The sequence below is a fragment of the Apus apus genome, chromosome 9, assembly GCF_020740795.1.
Source record: "Apus apus isolate bApuApu2 chromosome 9, bApuApu2.pri.cur, whole genome shotgun sequence".
Taxonomy (NCBI): domain Eukaryota; kingdom Metazoa; phylum Chordata; class Aves; order Apodiformes; family Apodidae; genus Apus; species Apus apus.
In genome coordinates, this window is record NC_067290.1 from 16,154,069 (window position 1) to 16,171,648 (window position 17,580).

General features: G+C 40.0%; 2 protein-coding genes across 3 annotated transcripts in view; one reads left to right on the forward strand and one right to left on the reverse strand.

The window, feature by feature from the left end:
* The window catches only part of SUCLG2 (succinate-CoA ligase GDP-forming subunit beta), a 119,889-nt gene extending 104,184 nt beyond the window's left edge, over positions 1 to 15,705 (reverse strand). Inside the window, exon 1 of the mRNA XM_051627586.1 lies at positions 15,580 to 15,705. Coding sequence (XP_051483546.1) covers positions 15,580 to 15,663 — 84 coding nt within the window. The 5' untranslated portion in view covers positions 15,664 to 15,705. The remainder of the gene's footprint in view (positions 1 to 15,579) is intronic.
* Positions 15,706 to 15,762: 57 nt separating this feature from the next.
* TAFA1 (TAFA chemokine like family member 1) overlaps positions 15,763 to 17,580 on the forward strand; it is a 320,866-nt gene continuing 319,048 nt past the window's right edge. For both annotated transcript variants that reach the window (XM_051627588.1, XM_051627587.1), the window contains exons 1-2: positions 15,763 to 15,798; positions 16,180 to 16,299. The gene's annotated coding sequence lies outside the window, so the exon portion shown is untranslated. The remainder of the gene's footprint in view (positions 15,799 to 16,179; positions 16,300 to 17,580) is intronic.

The window sequence follows — 17,580 nt, forward strand, 5'->3', positions numbered from 1 at the left end:
ATTTTATTCAATTTTTGTGCCCTGACCTCTAATACAATTCCAAATGCATATGAAAGAAAATAGATACACAAAGATGACAGTAATGAAAAAGCATCCATTCATCAATGTAAGAAATAAACCTATATTATATTTATTGACATACAGCTGCTGTAATTGACAAAGCTGTAGAAGTTCCTATCAAAAAAGAACCATCAGAAATACAACTACCTTCATATAAACCACCTCGGGTACAGGCACATTTTATTAGGTCATATACTTGAAATACACCACATAGGCCACTGAAAACAAACTAAAACACTTATTTCAGTTTCCTGGCAGTGCTGACTTAAAGTGTAAGTATCTGCAGAGTTAGTTTGACAAGAAACAAAAGATTTAGAAAAAAGGCACTGCACTGGAAAAGTTTCTCACAAAAAAGGAGGCCATAAAAAGCAAATACAGAGATTACTACTTTTTGCTCTGTATGGAAGCAAATATTTCAAGCAGAGAATAAAATGGAAACACTTGGGGTAAGACTGATCATCTATAAGGTCTGCCACCTGTAGTCAAACCACACATGCCCATTTCTAGAAACATGATTAATACCACATACCTGTAAGTACATTATGAAAAACAGGAGAGCAAATGTCCCTCCCTCCCAAATAATGTCCCATTGCCTACCACAAATCAATGATTTTAATCTTCCAAAGCAGGAGTTAGCATCTAGACAATCCTATTTAAAAGCCACGGAGGAAACCATCTTCCACCAGGATACCAGATAGCTCACTTTAGTTTGGATACAATATAGCAGGAAGGTTCTGTTGGTATCAGCAGAGACAATCAGCTTCATCCAACACTGAGCATTTTGATCAAAGTCTCAATCTAGACTTCTGTAATATATTTATAGAGGAGAAAACTCATTCTGTGAGCCAGTTTAGGATGAAGCCATGAGTATTTTCCTGACAAAACTGGAGTTTCCATTCTTTTGCCCACAGCATTTAGGAATTGCTAATTTCTTGTCATCATTTGTATCAAAAGGCTGTAAGCCATCTTGACCCTAAACATCAGTATTCTGTTTTTAAATCTTCCAGAGGTACAGCTGAAGATCTTTTAAGAGTTAATATCAATTACTTAATTCTCATAAATTGGAATTCACTTTAACTGAATTAAACTAAGGCAACACACAAACTCCACTTAACAGTTACAGACCTTTTAGTTCCATATTCAACACTTAAAACATACCACACAAAATATCTTGAGCAGTAAAATGCAGTATCTCTCATAGAAGGGGAAAAAAAAGATCACATTTCCCAGTTCTTTAAAGGCTGTGACATTTTGATCAATAAAGTGTAGGGGCAATTTACTGTTTTATACCACTGAACCGTATACTCACTTTTCAGAATGAGTGAGATCTGGTGCTGCAATTGTTAAGGTTTATGTAACTCCCAACTCCTAATAAAAGAAAAACCCAAACATGAATCATGTACTTCCCTACATCCTTGTTTACTAAAACTAGACAGCCTGTTCTGGTGGATAATTATTACTATTTCTAACAGCTAAATGAATCTCTGAAATAAGATGCTTATGCTAAATGACCGAATTATTCTCTTCATATGCACAAAGAAAAAAAAAATAGAAATAGAAAAAAATAGGGGTCTGGTTATAAAAGGAATACAAACACAGTATTCTTGGGATTTCTACTGTTACATTGTTTATAAAGATCACCCAGACAGTTGAAAGCATGGCTAAGAGCTTGGAAAGCCTAAGCTTTAAGTATGCAAAAATTCCAAAAAAAAAGTGCAACAGGCAAGCGTTTCTGCTCAGAAGTCCTCAGTACTGAGAATCTAGCCGTGATGTTGAGTGAGCAAATCATGATAGAAAAGCCCAAAGCTAAATTCTGTTTTGGAAAATCTTTGCCTACCGTTGCCTTGGTTGTTTTTTTTTTTCAATTACCCAAATGACATTATTAAAAACTGAGCATTCTGAAGCTTCTGAAAACACTGATCCACCCTTAAGTCATGCTTAGATTGAAGGAGAAGTGCATCAGCTCAATCCATAGGCAGTTTAATGACATTTAAATAGAATCACACTTGAGTAATCAACCGGTTCCTCCCCATGTGCTTCTACAATCCAGGAAAACTGGTGCTGTGTTACACCTGTTGGCCTTGGGTGGTTTTCCAACCAAAGCTGGCACCAGTGTAGACTTCACCACCACTCTCCCATATGTTGCTGACCTATCCCTCACACAGGTGTATAGACCCTTGAACAGCCAATTCCTTTGCCTTATTTGAAACCAAGAAGCCAAGGTTCTGGAAGAAGTCATTATTACAGGGCTGGGACTTCCCATTTCTGCTCAGTTGATCTAGAGTCAAGCTGCCACCATGGCTCCGTCTGCTCCCTCATGTCACCCAAGCTCAAAGTGGAGCTAACCCAGCAGAAAGTTTCTTTTGCTGCCCACTTAGTTCTGTGACCCAGCCCACTAGAGGACCAGGTGAGGACGAGATCCACTGCAAGAGACACATCAGAAACATGGTAGAGAGGGCAGGAGCACCCCTTCTGACAAGGGCCTGCTCTTACCAGGGGTAGCAGGGACACTGGACTGCACTGCCTGCTGCAAAGGGGCAAGACAACATGAAACTAAACACTAACAACTCAACTGCACATCTCCTTCTAGAAGCAATTACTCAAATTCACTGTGGTTCACTGCAAGTAACAGTAACTCTCAAGAAAAGATACAATCCGGAAGTTTATAGTTTTAAAAAGTCAAATTTTATTATTTTTTTTATTACTATATTATGTGTTTGTGTCACATTTTAATTCTACTTTATGCAATCAAAACAAGCACTTGGTTAAAGCTTCCTATGGAGACTTCCACATAGTTCAAAGAAAAGCCAATTTCTCTTGTCATGTTACAAGGTTCTTTTAATAGGAGCCACTGTAAAACAGAGATAGGAAGGCAGGAATCACAGAGCCTCACAGCAGGAAACATAAAGATGATGACAAATATCAAAGAAATAAAGGGAAGAGCTTTCCTGAACTAGTAACATGTCAATTTTAGAAAAGGAAGCTATTTTAACTGGAAAGCTAAAAGAGGCATATTTAGTCATCTCATCCTTTTCAGTTCAGAGAAAGTACTTTTCTTCTATCACCAGGGAGCAGTGATTATTCTAACGCAATATAATAACGCAAGGATATAAACTACAGATTACCTACCTGTAGGTAACAAAGCATACTAAAAATTAATAAATGCCTGTTGACATCACTTGTCTGTTGAGAAACAGGCAGTCAACAATTACTAACAGAATGAGAATTTGCTTGTTTAATGATTATGCTAATTTACTGAACTCTTACTAGGCGGATATACAGGCAGTATTGATGAGATCCATAAAGCATCATAAAATACGGCTGAGTTGTTCTAAAACAAATGAAACCAGAATACACTGAACACTATTCAAAGGAAAAGTGAAAGCTGGGTAGTGAGTGAATCCTCAGGATGAGCTCTCTGAAAAAAGCACAGGTTTTCAGAACTCTACAGACCTAAAAACCTAGTGCTGCAGCTGCAAACTTCGCATCTCTGTGCACGGGAACTCACACCCCAGGATTCTGACCCTCCTGAGCACTCATGAGGGAACGTGCCTGTCTGGCACACAAGTGTCAGTGCTTTATAAACCCTTGAAGAGGCACAGGCTCTATTTGGGAATGTGTTAACGTATGTCTGCTCCAACAGGTAGACCCTCTTGGAAAAATTTTGAGATGATACACTATCTCTCCTGAGCTCACTAAGACCAAGTAGGAAGGACTTAGATTAGGGACACTGGTACGTTGTATTTTCCATACAACCACCTCTTGTACCTCTTTGTTGTTGTCACTAATAAATTCTAACCTATCCGTGTGAACACTGTAGTAAAATATTGTTCTTCTGTAGATTTATTGCAGTGCAACTTGCCCCTGAAAATAAAAGCAGCTATTCAACTTACAACTCATAATTTCTCTTTGCTTATGTTGTGGCTGCATCTACTTTCTCTTCTTAGCTCTGAAGAATTATTAAGTTCCTAAATTAAGAAGGAAACAGAAATTGGTTTTTCACTCAAGAAAAGAATCACTACAAGCAATATCTGTCAATTTGTAATCATTTATTCATACACAGTATAAATGAGAAACAATATTATTTTCTTCTTCAAATTTCAGGTCTCGCCAAAGGAGTTTTACTACAGTAATATCATAGAAATGAACAGCAATTGATATCAAATAGAGACCTATAAAATACTGTCTACGTAATACAGCCACATAAGCCATGTTTCTGCTTTTTAAGAAGAAAACACAAAGTCAGACAAAAGAGACTGCAGCAGGGTGCACTTTTAGTCAGTGAGGGCTGACATTTATATATAATACAGGACAGTTCAAAGTAGCAAGGTCCTGCAGAAACCATTTATTAAAAAAAAGGAAAGTTTTGGCCTCAACTTAAGCAGTCTACCCAGAATGTGAAAACTAACCTGGGAGAGTGAATGATTAAACTCAAGAAATAAACCTACTGGATTTGACCCCAAAGTCATGAAACAAATTCCTTCACACTCCCCCAGTTTCCCCACTGAAGTGAGTGAACCTTAAAGCTCACTCACTGGCTGACCTGTCAGCTTTGCAAGGTCACAGAAGCTAAGAACATGTGGCTCTAATTTGAGTTTTTCAAGAATAAAACTTTAATGCCATCTTGACTGGAAGCATTGAGCATTTCATTCATTATTCATTACCTCAAAATTAATTCATTAATACATATGTAAAATTTTCATGATGATTTACCTCTCCCACCCCTTAACCTACACTTCCTGCCACCAAGAAATATATTTAACTGTAATGACATATTTATTGATATTATATGTTTCTAAATAGAATGAGACTTCAACATAATTTTTATTTTTGATTCAGAGTTTCCTTTCCTCTCTCAATGGTGGAGTCCCTTGGCTGGAAAGAGGGATGTCAAGAGTGAGTCCATCAGTTCTGAAGCATCTAGATGCTGTCAAGACTTTATTTGCTTTATCTCTTTCATTAAAACTCACCTTCTAAATCTTTCCACAGTGATTCAAATACAAAACTGTAAGTTTGCTGCACTTTAACAAATACTACAGAAACAGGACTCCAGAAGATAGCACCAAACTCATTTATATATTATTCACAATTCTGAAACTTACATTTGCAAAGCCATGTAGATTGCATTCAGAAACCCTTCCATTTTACCTAAGTCATAGCAATATGCACATGAAAACCACAAAGTTTTAGAAGCATCTTATTTATATATTGGGTGTTTCAAAGTACTGTAGATAAAATTTTAAGATAAAATTAAAGCTTTGCCAGTCTCTCAGTAAAAGTACTTAGAGTGGAAGTGGGGGTGAAAATCCTGAACTTTTATTTTAACAAAACCACAATGCTTTCCTTCATAGTTCTCCTGAACGTTCCTCCTAGCTGCCAACTGTAAGAAACATTTTCACTTCAAGGGTTCACAAACATCTTCCTCTATATCCTTCTGTCCTATTATGTTCTTTTGATTTTATCTTGTACTCCTCCTTGTCCTTTTCTCATCAGCCTGATTGCAAACTGGTTGATCCCGAGCTTAACCTCTGCATTCCCCTGGAAATGGTGGAGCATGTTCCTGCACTGCAGAACTCATTTGGGTCATTAGGTCAGGAAAACAAAACAAAACAACAAAACAAAAACCAAAAGAACCTACACAATTCTGTTCTAATGTGCCTTTAAATCACATTTATAAACTCAGCTTTTTGATTTATCCTTCTGTTTACTTCTCATGCAAGGAAGCATAGTCAAGAATGAACTTGAATCAAGTCCTTCACTCATTGCAGATTTAAAGTCTGCAGTACTTATTATACTTTATAGACTTATTTACAGTTTGCTTGCACACAGGGATTTTGACAGCTGTTCTACAAATACACTCTCCCACCCACTAAGCTCCATTGTAAACTACCACAAACATGTACAGGGTCAGACTCAAGATCCTTCTGTCGTCTTTATTCTCCTTATCTCAAAAAAACAGAATTTGTGCCCATATCCTCGTGCTCTGCAAGGCAGGTCCTAGAAGCTACCACCTGGATGATCTTTCTGGGTGTCTGCAGATATTGTTCTGGGGGGACTGCAGTCCTCAGAAGTGGAAGAGGAGGTGGTGGAAAGAACATCCTCCTGAACAGTAAGACCCTGACCTCACTACTCCATTTCTGCTACCTTGCCAGTCTATTGTTCAGCAGTTGTTTCAGCCAGGCTGCTTCAGACTGACTTCCAAATGAAGCAGGACATAGCCAAAATTCCAGACAATCTGTTTCCTGCATTTCTACTCAGGGAGGTATCAAGACTTCTATTTATATGCAAATGCCAAACCAGAAATTGCAGCAAATTAATGACAGCGCAGTTTGGACACAGGGAAGTTCTCAGATGCCCTCTGCTTCCCATCCAAAGGCTGGCTGAGCAGAGCAGAGCAGAGTGTACTCCCATCGCACTAATGTTCACTGAGCAGGGAATCGTTAGCAGCTCCTGAAACCCCAGCCCAAACATGGCAGGCTCCTTATTCTATCACATGAAAACTTGACAAGTTGAACAACGTGCCTAAGGTCACACAACAATCAGGATGTCAAGAAATCAAAGCAGTCTGCCCAAACACAAGCCTGCTGGTCCACTCAAAGGGGCAAACTCTTTTGCAGTAGGTAAGAAACGTGTCCTTTCCTCTTGCCTCAGAAAAACATTTGCAAGACTTTTTTCCCTTGCTTTCTTTAACCAAACTTCAGCAGAATAAATCAGAGTTAGAAATACCTACTGTACATCCACACATGCCCAAGAAGCAAGAGTGCATACAGAAGCTTTATATGTCTGGAATCAATTTTCAGAGCCTTTGCTTGGGTAAAGGAAACAAGAATATAAACTCTCAGATTCAATTTCTGCTTTTATCAATGTGCTACCCATCAGTACCACTGCTTTGCATTAGTAATTAATTTTAGTCAAATTATGTTCATTTTGCTTATTTAGAACTTCAAAGCTTCAGGAAGAGCATACTTTTGAGACCTAAAAAGTAAAGGCTTTGAAGTATTTGATGAAAATAAACTCACTACCATACACAACAGCATAATCAGTTACAGAAATACATTCCCTACCTTTGCAAATGAAAGAAAATTGTTGGTGATATGCACCACATATTCAAAAAGTGAAATTAGCTACCTTCTCCACATAAATCAGAAATGTTCTTTTATTTTTAATATCTTGAGGCAAAATTTAATATTTTTATTCTCATTGTATGAGTTTTATATTTATTATTTTCTTACAAGATTAAAATTATACTGTTGTGTAACTATGAACAAATGCTTTAAATATTAAATATAACCAGAAAAAAATATAATTAAAACTATGTTACCATCAACCATAAGATAGAAAAAGTATGCTTTTCAGAGTATCCCCACTATAAATTTTTTCTACACTTCATCCTAATTAAGTTTCCTGAATCATTAGAAAACTGAAAGCATGATCAATGGGTTGATCAGAAATGTTTCTGAATTCCTGACTCAATCATATTTATCAAAGCAGCATTTCACCCCTACCATACCCTAGAATAATACTTTCTGAAATGTTAGGAGTCACTAGTAAAGAAAAACACCAAGAAAATGCCAATTTAGACACTTTGAGCTCCCTTTCTCATCATAAAAAAAAGCAAATATGAAACATATTCACAGTTTTGTGTTCCAGTTCTTTAATACTTCAAGTCAAATCATTATAATTTCCATGCTGCCTAATTATGTCATCACAGAAGATTATGACTTTGGAGCACTAAGCAGCATAGCACTCCCAAGCAATAAAGATGCAAGTGTGCACAGTAACAGAATAAAGAAATACAGAAAAGTATCTACAGAAATAGTTTTATTGCATGGCTAAGTTGTAGCAGGTTTACCAGACTAGTGCTGAATGGACTATAACAGTTTCTATTGTAGAAGCAAAAAAAATAGTAAAAGCCTGCTGCACAATTTTTGTTTCAATCTGATTGCTTCATACCTTTTATTGTCAATAAATCTTGTTTTTAGTTAGAACATTTGACTTCTACTGACATGAAGCAAATTCAAAGGAGCAACCATACAAGAGGAAGACAGCCTTCTGGCTGCTCTGGCAGAGTTGGAGAGAAACCAGAAACTGCCACAGACTGATCAATGAAATTATGCCTTTAATAGAAAGCCAAAAGTTATTAATAATTTCCCTTCATTTGCAGGTCATTTCCTCATTAATATTTCTCATTATTCACACTGGAAATTCAACCTGCTGCTATTCTTAAATCTCCAAGGAAGCTCAGGACTGCCAAGCAGCAGTATCTCTTCATCATCACACTCAGAGTGGATTTCTACATTTCTACCACCACTGATCAAACATTCCAGGCAAATAATAGCCTATTTTAAGTTGTCCCTGAAACAAAGCAATCTCTGCTTTCTTGCTTCCTGGAGATGCAGGAGAGCTCATTGTCTGTGCTTGGCTGTTTGGACTGATGGAGACTTGCAGACACATGGGCATTGGGTGTACAGTGAAAGCTGATTAGAGAGCAAGGGGAGAGCAATCTTTCATCAGAAGCACATTTCTTGAGTAGCTCTCGAAAAACACTGCCTACTTGACTGTTGGTAACAGAAATCAGGCACTAAGTGGCAGACGTCACCAGCAAAGCCAGTGTTGACCCAAAATGGCTGCTCACAAGAGAGAGCAAAGTAATGAACAAAGCATTCAGTTGCTGGCAAAAACCCAAGGTATAACCAGTCACAAGCCCCCCAGCCAACCTTCCGCGCAAGGAGGGAAGTGCCAACTCTGCAGAGCCTGAAACTCCCAATTGCTCCTTCCAGCCCTGGGCTGAGAAAAAACAAGCAAGACATCTCATGTCCACCTCCAATCTCACACTACTATCGGAATGCTCTAAAACCAGATCTTAGACAACTGGTTACATTAGATGGTCTTTCAGAGTATCTTTGCTAATAGATCTTCTAAGACATAAGATGTGTTACTGAGCTCAGAGACTTAAAAACATTTGCATTAAGAAGTTATCAATGCTCTCCAGAAACCTCCTGGATTACTTGATTACTTGGTGTCCAACTGCACTGTTACTCCTCAGAGGAAGATCCCAAACAAATCATGAAGTGTCCCAATGGTAATTAGTGTTTTTTTGATGCAGCTTTATATATATATATGTATATTCAAAAGTCTTGAATAAACAGACAAGCCATAAAACACGATTAAAAAAAAACTCCCTTAATTTTCCATTCTGACAACTCCTACAAAACTTTTGCATCTCACAAAGAATTTAGGAGGACAAGAGTTAGATACCAAAGGTAAAGTCACTACAGTAATAGCAACTGTTTTGTCCTCGTGGCACAAATTGAGATTATTGCTCATTGCTTGTACTCCTCACAGTCTATCTACTCCTGTAATACATCACTACTTTTCATCCTTCCCAGTTATTGTTCCCATTGGTTTGCTTATTGCTCCACAAGTATTCTAAATGCACCCTTTAAATAGGGGTTTAAAGTTGCTGCTACTTTTGCTCTCAAAATATCTATCCATTTTCAGACAAAAGTTCAACAGTTAAAAAAATAAAACAACCCATTTGTTCCAGACTGAGTTACTGCCCACTGAATCCTGAAGGTCAGTATTTTGCCTGATACGCCTCCCTTAAACCAAACTGCCAAATTTATTAACTTAAAATGCTTAGGCACTTTACTATACACAGAGTCACATCTTCACTCTACAGACACCAAAAGCACACTGCAAAGTTGCAACATTTGTAACACTTTGAACAAACTAATTTAGCTGATAAGGGCATGTAACCTTTGGTCCTTCACTTGTAAACAACAGGAATCTATACCTTTTTATTATGAAAAGTAGAAAATTAAAATCCAAGTAATTAATTATATGAAGAGAAAAATGACAGAGGCAAATTTAAACTACTCTCTAGGGCCAATCAATAAAGCACTAATGCACAAATTAAAGGCAAACAGGGTGGACTGAAATTGATCTGGCACCAAGCACTACCAATGTGCAAGGTAAATAAACTCAAGTTAATAATAATGCATCACTGACAAAATATTTAAAACTTGATCTTAAATGAATCAGCCTTTGAGTGAAATAGCCCAACTCATATTCATGCCCAATGGAAACAGTGCCTAAAGCTTTGTGAGTTTGGATTCTAAGCTTAAACACTATGAGTTGATCACAGAAATAAAACAAAAGGTAATTCAAGTTTGGGATACATTCTTGTCTTTCAGGAAACATATGAGCAAGCAGATAGTGACCAGAGAAGGACAAGGAAGGAAAACTCGTGGTGCTCAACCAACCAGCATCTTTTAAGGAAAGGAACAAACCAAAGAAGTGAAACTCAAAAGCTTTTATTTACAGAATATACTTTGCACTGTCAGTATTTTGTTTTAAATGAGGATTTTAAAAACTGCTTCAATACCATCACAGTCAACAACTAGCCACTGCTTACACAAGAACTTCAGCATAATGTCACAAACAAACAAAAAACCAAGAGACAAAACTCACCAGTCCTGGGTTCTTATTTCGAGGACTATATTAAAGGAGGGCTCCAGCTTACAGTTTAGAATCTGTTTTACCCACCATCCATGCAACAAAGACTTCAACAGCAGCTCCTGAAGAGCACAGCAAACCTTCGCTATCCAGGAGTTTTTCACAATCCTCAATCTTAACTTAACTTCCCTTAGTTTCACACCTACTCCTCCTGTGTCATCTAGTTAAAACAAGATCAATAGCCAGCTATTAATTATGGATCAATGTTTAATTACCAGCTCCAAGTTACTGTCATAATCGGTTGCACAGATAACAAGATTTGGATGTCCTGTGTTTTATTAAAACGCTATCGAGTGGGCAATAGATGAGCATACAGCTGATTCACAGATGGCTAAAAACTGTCTTTCTCAGCAGAGAGTATTAAAGATTTTCTGGAGAAAATCCTTTGAGTGTATTCTCAAAGCTGCAGATTATGGTCCCAAACACTCACAGAAGACTGGACTGGCAGAGGCAATAATGAGCTGAACTACCTGCCACAGGTGTGGTCAAGAGCAACAAAAAAATGTATCAGTTAAGTAATCCTGGAACTGTACCTGTGAGTCCTCAAAATGGAGAGGGGGAATCATAACTAAGCACTAAATAAACACATTTCCAATTTTTGCTGAAAATGAACCTTTGAAACAGGACAGGAGTGGAGAAATTATCAACTTCTAAGAAACAACCAAACCCCAAGTGGCTTTAAACCCTCATCTCACTCTTCTGCACTCCCAAAAGAATCTCAGTATCTTCACACATTCTTCATAGCATCCTCACTCAAAGTCATCAGCCAGAAAGACCAAATGAAAATTAAAAAAAATACTAACAATAGCCACATGCACTGATAATATCCCAGAGAAAAACAGGAGGAAACAATCATGCAGATACCTGTAAAGCAAACAGTTTGTCTATTGACACTTTATTTAGTGCCTCAGGAGGCAGATCAATGACAAAACACTTGCTGTTATAGCAAAACCTTGAATGAATCCTAAATATACCTAACCAAGATAAGAAGTCTCTTTGGGTAACTTGAGCAGGAGCTCGGATGGAAGGCCAGGAGGAAGGGTTCACTTATGCACAGCCAGGTTCAAGACCACAGGTATCCCAGCTAATTCTCAACTTCATGTCATATTCATGAAGGCTGTTTTTTCTTAACTCATTAGCCCTATTCCCTGACTATATCTACATGAGGTAAAAGAAAAGTAAGTGAAGTGCAGCTTTTCTACTTCAACACAAAGCTGTGAATATCTGTGTCACAGCCAGATTGCTCCCAAGGCAGAAGTTCCACCAGTATAAAACTAACTGAAAAAACAATTTTAACTTTTTAATTATTATTATTGTTTAATTACAGCCTAAAATTATATTTAAATTTTCATTTCCTCTTTTCATCTCAAAAAAAGGATTTGATAATCATGTGTCTAATGACACTACCAGGTAGGAATGGGCCGAACATCTGTTCCACCTTGGCATCTCAGTTTTGTCTAGTTTGAAGAGGGCTTTGCAATCATTTGGTTTAGGTACCTAAAGAAAAAACTGTGTGTCTGTAGGCTCATTTATTTCCCCCCCCCTCTAAATGTAAAACCTTAAAAATTGTAGCAAAACTATCCACCAGCAAAAAGGGAGACACCCTGAACCTTCTAGAAACTTTCAAGAACTTAAAAAAACCCAAACAACTAAGGAAAGTAAGAATTTGACATTGAAGTAGCTTCTGAAGGCATTAATTGAAAGTTATTTTCAGTAATTTTTTTTTGTTGCATGGAAGATCATTAAACTCATAGCTGATAGCTTCTTAAAAAAGACAGAACAGTGTCTGTTTAGCATTAATGAGGCTTTATAGGTATTCAAGAGTAGGAATTGAAGGCATCTGCAAGGAGCAGCCTTGTACAGCTCCCTATTTTTGACACATACAGTATCCAGCAGATTTTGTAACAGGAATACTGTGTAATTAAATATTCTTCTGCAGCCCTCCCCACCCCCCCCGCTCCCCCCCCTTTTTTTTTCTTTAAATAGATATATTTTTTTCAATATGCATAAAATTTGGAAATGGTACATATGACAAGACTGAGGACCATTTTGAAGGCTAAGATGGAGTTGCATAATGCACCAGCCAATCTGCTCACTGTATTAGAAAACTCGAGTTACCTTAAGCAATATTTATGATTCTGATTTAATTGTTCCTTATTTATATTCATCGCTGAAATCCACTGCATCTGAAGCTATTTCGAAAACACAGCGTTCTCCCAAAGGGCCCAATCCAACTCCCATTCAAATAAACAGCCTTCAATGGAGCCTATTTGTTGCTAGCCAACAAGATTGAATTCTGCTGCAGAGTGGTCCCTGGAGCGTTTGTCACGGCTCTTTACAAATATTGCTCCAGTAAGAGCAGGTCTAAATACGCTTGTCCACATGCACTGCAGACAACTGAAAACTATCTTTTATCTTCTTGAAACACTTGGTCAGATTTAAGCTCCAAAAGCACAAAGGAGCTGAATCTATTAAGAATACAAAAAGTAAAAAACCAGTAATAAATAAAAAAGTTTAACGGTTTGAAAAAGAGCCACAGGGAAAGCAGGAGGACGAAAAAACATTTTAATGTGGTAGGATCAAGTACCATTTATTCCACACTTTTTTTCCCCGCAGAAAAAGTCTGTGTAGATTATGACAGTGTAGAACCAGTCATCTCAAAAAAGTTGGTTTCAACTGAGCTGTGAACATCAGCTGTTTTGAAACAACAGGAAATTTTGCAACAGATACAAAGCACACGAAGACCACTCCCGCAGTAAGTCAAGAAGGTTATCAGGAAAGATTTTAAATCTCACCAAGTAGCTACTGACACAGTGTTACCGAAACAACGAATTTTAAGATTGATACTTGATTACCAAAAGGAAAACCCTGAAAAGAACTTGATACTTTTAAGAAGCGGGCAGGTTTTGCCGGCTTACACGAGAATTAAAGTAACAATGTAACTTCTTGCCTGATCTAAGCAGTGAATGATACAAAGTAGTAAAACTCATTCCCGGGAAGGACTCTCTTACGCTCAGATGTTTTGTCTACTTCGAAACACTGATACCCAGGCTGCTGCTGGTGAACTGGCCGTTAAAGTTCGAAACAGGAAGGTCAGGACATTATTTAGAGGTGAATTCTATAAGTAGCACTGCAAAAATTAAGACCTTTTTACAGGAAAGTGTTTTACTTTGAAACCAAGAACTTGATTTGTTGTTACAACAGTCTACTTGGAAAGCACAGATCTTGGGAGACGTTCTCAATGTGTTGGAGTTGAAAAATAGAACAAAATGTGATTTACAATACAAGCTCAATATCTCTATTTCATAAGTAACACACAAAAAGATTTTTAAGTGTTTTTAAAAGTTGGCCACCTTAATATCCAAAAATACTCTTGAGGATCTGATCTGATATCCAGGGATTTCAGCAGGATCACTCCATGCTTTGAGAGATGACCAAACAGAGCATGAACTCCTCATTTCCTCCTCTACCTCAGATCCCCACTGCAGCACCAGGTAAAGACTGGGCTTGAAACCAGCAATTTCAAACACAGAGATGACTCTGTTAAGCAGAGCTCCATACTCGAGCCTTACAAAGCCCTCCATAGCACAGCCCTACAGAAACAGCAGGGACACACCAAAAAGCAGCGAGGTGACCTCCAAGTTTGTTATTGTAGGATCAGAGTCACGAGGGCAGGAACACGTCTTCAACCATAGGATACATACACACCAAACACTGTTGGGACTGAGAGGATTGCTCAACACTAACAGTTTACCTACCTATGTATCTACACGGGGAAATATTTGTATGTACACACTGATGAGTATGTTTACATACGCTCTCTCCCTGTCTCTGTGTGTATATATACGAAATGGACACAGACTGAATAGACTGATCAATTGCACCAAACTGCCAAATACTCTACCCACCACTAAAAAGGGAAAGTTTGGCACAGAAGACGTCTGATTAGAAACCTTCAAGCTAAACCACAAAGCGTGCAAAAGGAGATGTACAATGCACGTTACGTTCAGCACCAACACGGCGCTTTGTCCAACTGCCATCCCATGCAGCCATACACCAGCCCCCACGGGACAGAACCAGCCAGAAACAGGCTCTGTTCTCTCCAGAGGCTTTAGCTTCTGGGAAAACACTTGTGCTCAGAAGCATGGGCTGAAGCAGATTCCCATGAAACTGATCTGATAAAAAGACAAAATAAAGAGGTTGGTTGTGGGAGGCACCAGAGCTGTCTAAAAATGCACATCTCTCACATTAACCTCAGCATTTCTGCTGTCCAGGTAAATAAAGAACTCCTGCTACACCTCAAGAGCTCCTGAATGTGAGCCCTTCAGACAGGCCCACTTACTTATTTCCCTTCACACTCCTGAGACTCAAGACCACTGGGACACGAGAGCTACGACCAGCCTTGCCAGGAGAGCAAAACTGGGCATCCTCACAGCCACCAGCACAAAGCCAAAGCCAACCCCATCCTGCCAACCCAAACGTTTGGAGGTGAATTATGTCGCTTCGTGCAAGGTGTCCCCTACTTCTGCTATTAAAATAACTAAAAGTACTTTCCGTTTCAGGGACAGGGAGGTTTTCGCAGCTGTTGACGCGCTTCAGGACACCCCTGGGTGGGCTCAGCCCTGGCCCAGCGGAGGGGCAGCCCGGGGCCACCAGAGCTTTGCCCCGAGCGCGATGGACCCGCGGCCGCTCGGTCTGTGCGGGGGAAACGCAGAGCGGGGCTGCGGGCTGAGTGAGCGCATCCTGCGGGCAGCAGGTCCAGGGGGAAAGCGAAAGGTCTCCTCCTCCCGCCAGCTGCGAGCAGCGGGCACGGGTAGGGCAGAGGCTGCCAAGGGGCTGCCCGACCGGCCGCGGGGAAAAGCGGCGGTGAGGGACGGGGGATAAGGGCTGCTCCTGAGGAGCCTCCCCGCAGCGCCAGGTGCGCTGCCCAGCCCCCCTTCCTGGCGCTTAGGGCAGGAGCGGGGCCGGCGGGATGCGGCGGCCGGGGCCGGGCTCACTCACCGGGAAGCTGCCCCGCAGGCGGGCGGATCTCAGGGCCAGGTCCCGCAGCGCAGCCCCCGCCTGCCCGGCCAGGGGAGCCGCCATCTTAAGCGCGCCGCGTGCCCCGGCGGCCGCTGCCCCGCCCTGCCCCGCTCCCGGGCGGAAGCGCGGGGCGGCCCCGAGGCGGGGAGAGGGGCTGGGCCGGGCGCTGCGGGGCCCGGCGGGGCCGTGCGGGGCAGGGTGCGTGGCTGGGGCCGCGGGGCAGGGCAGGGCAGGGCAGGGCGCTGGGCGGGTGGCAGCGCCGAGCACGGCCGCGTGCGGGGCCGGCGCGGGAGGCTGGAGAAAGAGGAGGGTTTGCGGGGAAGGCGGTGGCTGGGGCCGATGTGCGGAGATTCTGGGAAGTGCGAGGTGCCTGCCTTGATCCGCGGGGCATTCATTGCCTGCTGGAGGTTTTGCCCTGACTGGTTTGCCCTCTGGCTTTTGTTTGTTTGTTTGTTTTTTGTTTATTGGTTTGGTTTTTTTTGTTTTGTTTTCTTTTTGTCGTTGTTGTACATGTTTTCATGACTAAAAGCACTTATTTTCTCTCTCTTTTTTTTTTTTTCCTTTTTTTTTTTTTGATAGGAACTAGTAAATTAACCCAAGCTAATAAGCCCTCATAAGTCCTGCTGGGATCCAGCTGACTCTTCATAGGCACTTTAACCTGAACTCCACAAAATACCTCAGTTCCTTCTTCATCCACAGGTAAAACCTGTTAGTTAAGGCTAAAACTGAGACTCTGAATTCAGACCCACCTGGGGGACTGTGCTTAAGACCAGAGCCCTGAGAGCTCATGACTCCTTGTGTGGATATAAAATCTAACATATGAGTTCCCAGTCTGAGCTGTGGTTTCGTGAAAGTGAGTCCCAGAAGCCAGATTTGGAAAAATACCTCATTCCATCTGTCAGGAATGACTTAGGGTGTGCTGTGGACACAGGTATAGTGGCCTACAGTCTGAAACAAGCTCAGGAGTCAAGTGGCCTGGTCTTTGCAGACACAGTTTCTGTGTGAGCCCTCTGAGCATTTCAGTATCTGCTGCTTGTTAGTGCACACTCTGGATAGTTCACCTATGAGTAATGGAGAGCTGACATTAAATAGTTCACACAAATTATCAATTAACAATGACACTTAGGGAAAAAGAAAATTGAGCAGATACCCTTGCAATTTTGCAACAGTTCATGTTAAATTCACCTATTCTGAAGCATGTAAACTATAGCATTATGTGCAGGTGTTATGCTGAACATTAGTTACTCAGTGGCTTGTGATGAAATAGGTGGATAAATAAAACAGTCAAATCCCCATTTTCTGTCTAAGGTGTGAGTGGGGGAGAAAAGGAGAATGCTCCTGTCAGTGCTTAGAACTTACACTCCTAAATGTGTTTAAGAAAAAAATCAGGAATGAACAATTCCTGTATTGGAATTTAATCAGCAAATAAATTATACTTCTATCAGAAAAAAAAAAAAAAATCTTCAATTTCATAAAACCCAAAGTGCTAAAAAAATCTGAAATTGAACAGTTTTGTCTTTGTCATGACAATTTAAGTAATGTAATATGTTTCAATAAAGAATCCCAAGATGCAGCTTTTTGATAGCATCAAGCAATAATGTATGGTACCCAGTATCAACCCAGGTATTATTGTGTGCTGCTTCTTTCAGAATATTACATGCTGACTTCAGTATGATGATGGAGGAAATACAATTTCATTTGCAGCTCCATGCCTGTGGTTCAATAAGCACAGTGTTTCCTATTCATACAAACTATTATGGCTGTCTGACATTAGGCTTATATAAATATAACAGGTATATAAGCTTTCAGATAATGTGGGTGGATTTCATGCAACGCTATCATTTAATGCTATGAGGAGCACTTTCACTGCATAAGTACTGCAGAACCTTCTTTACTATACTTTTTATTGTTTAGATTTAGTAAATGGAAAAACACTGAGCAAATGTAGTCTGGGTTAGTCACCAAGACATCATTTTTTTT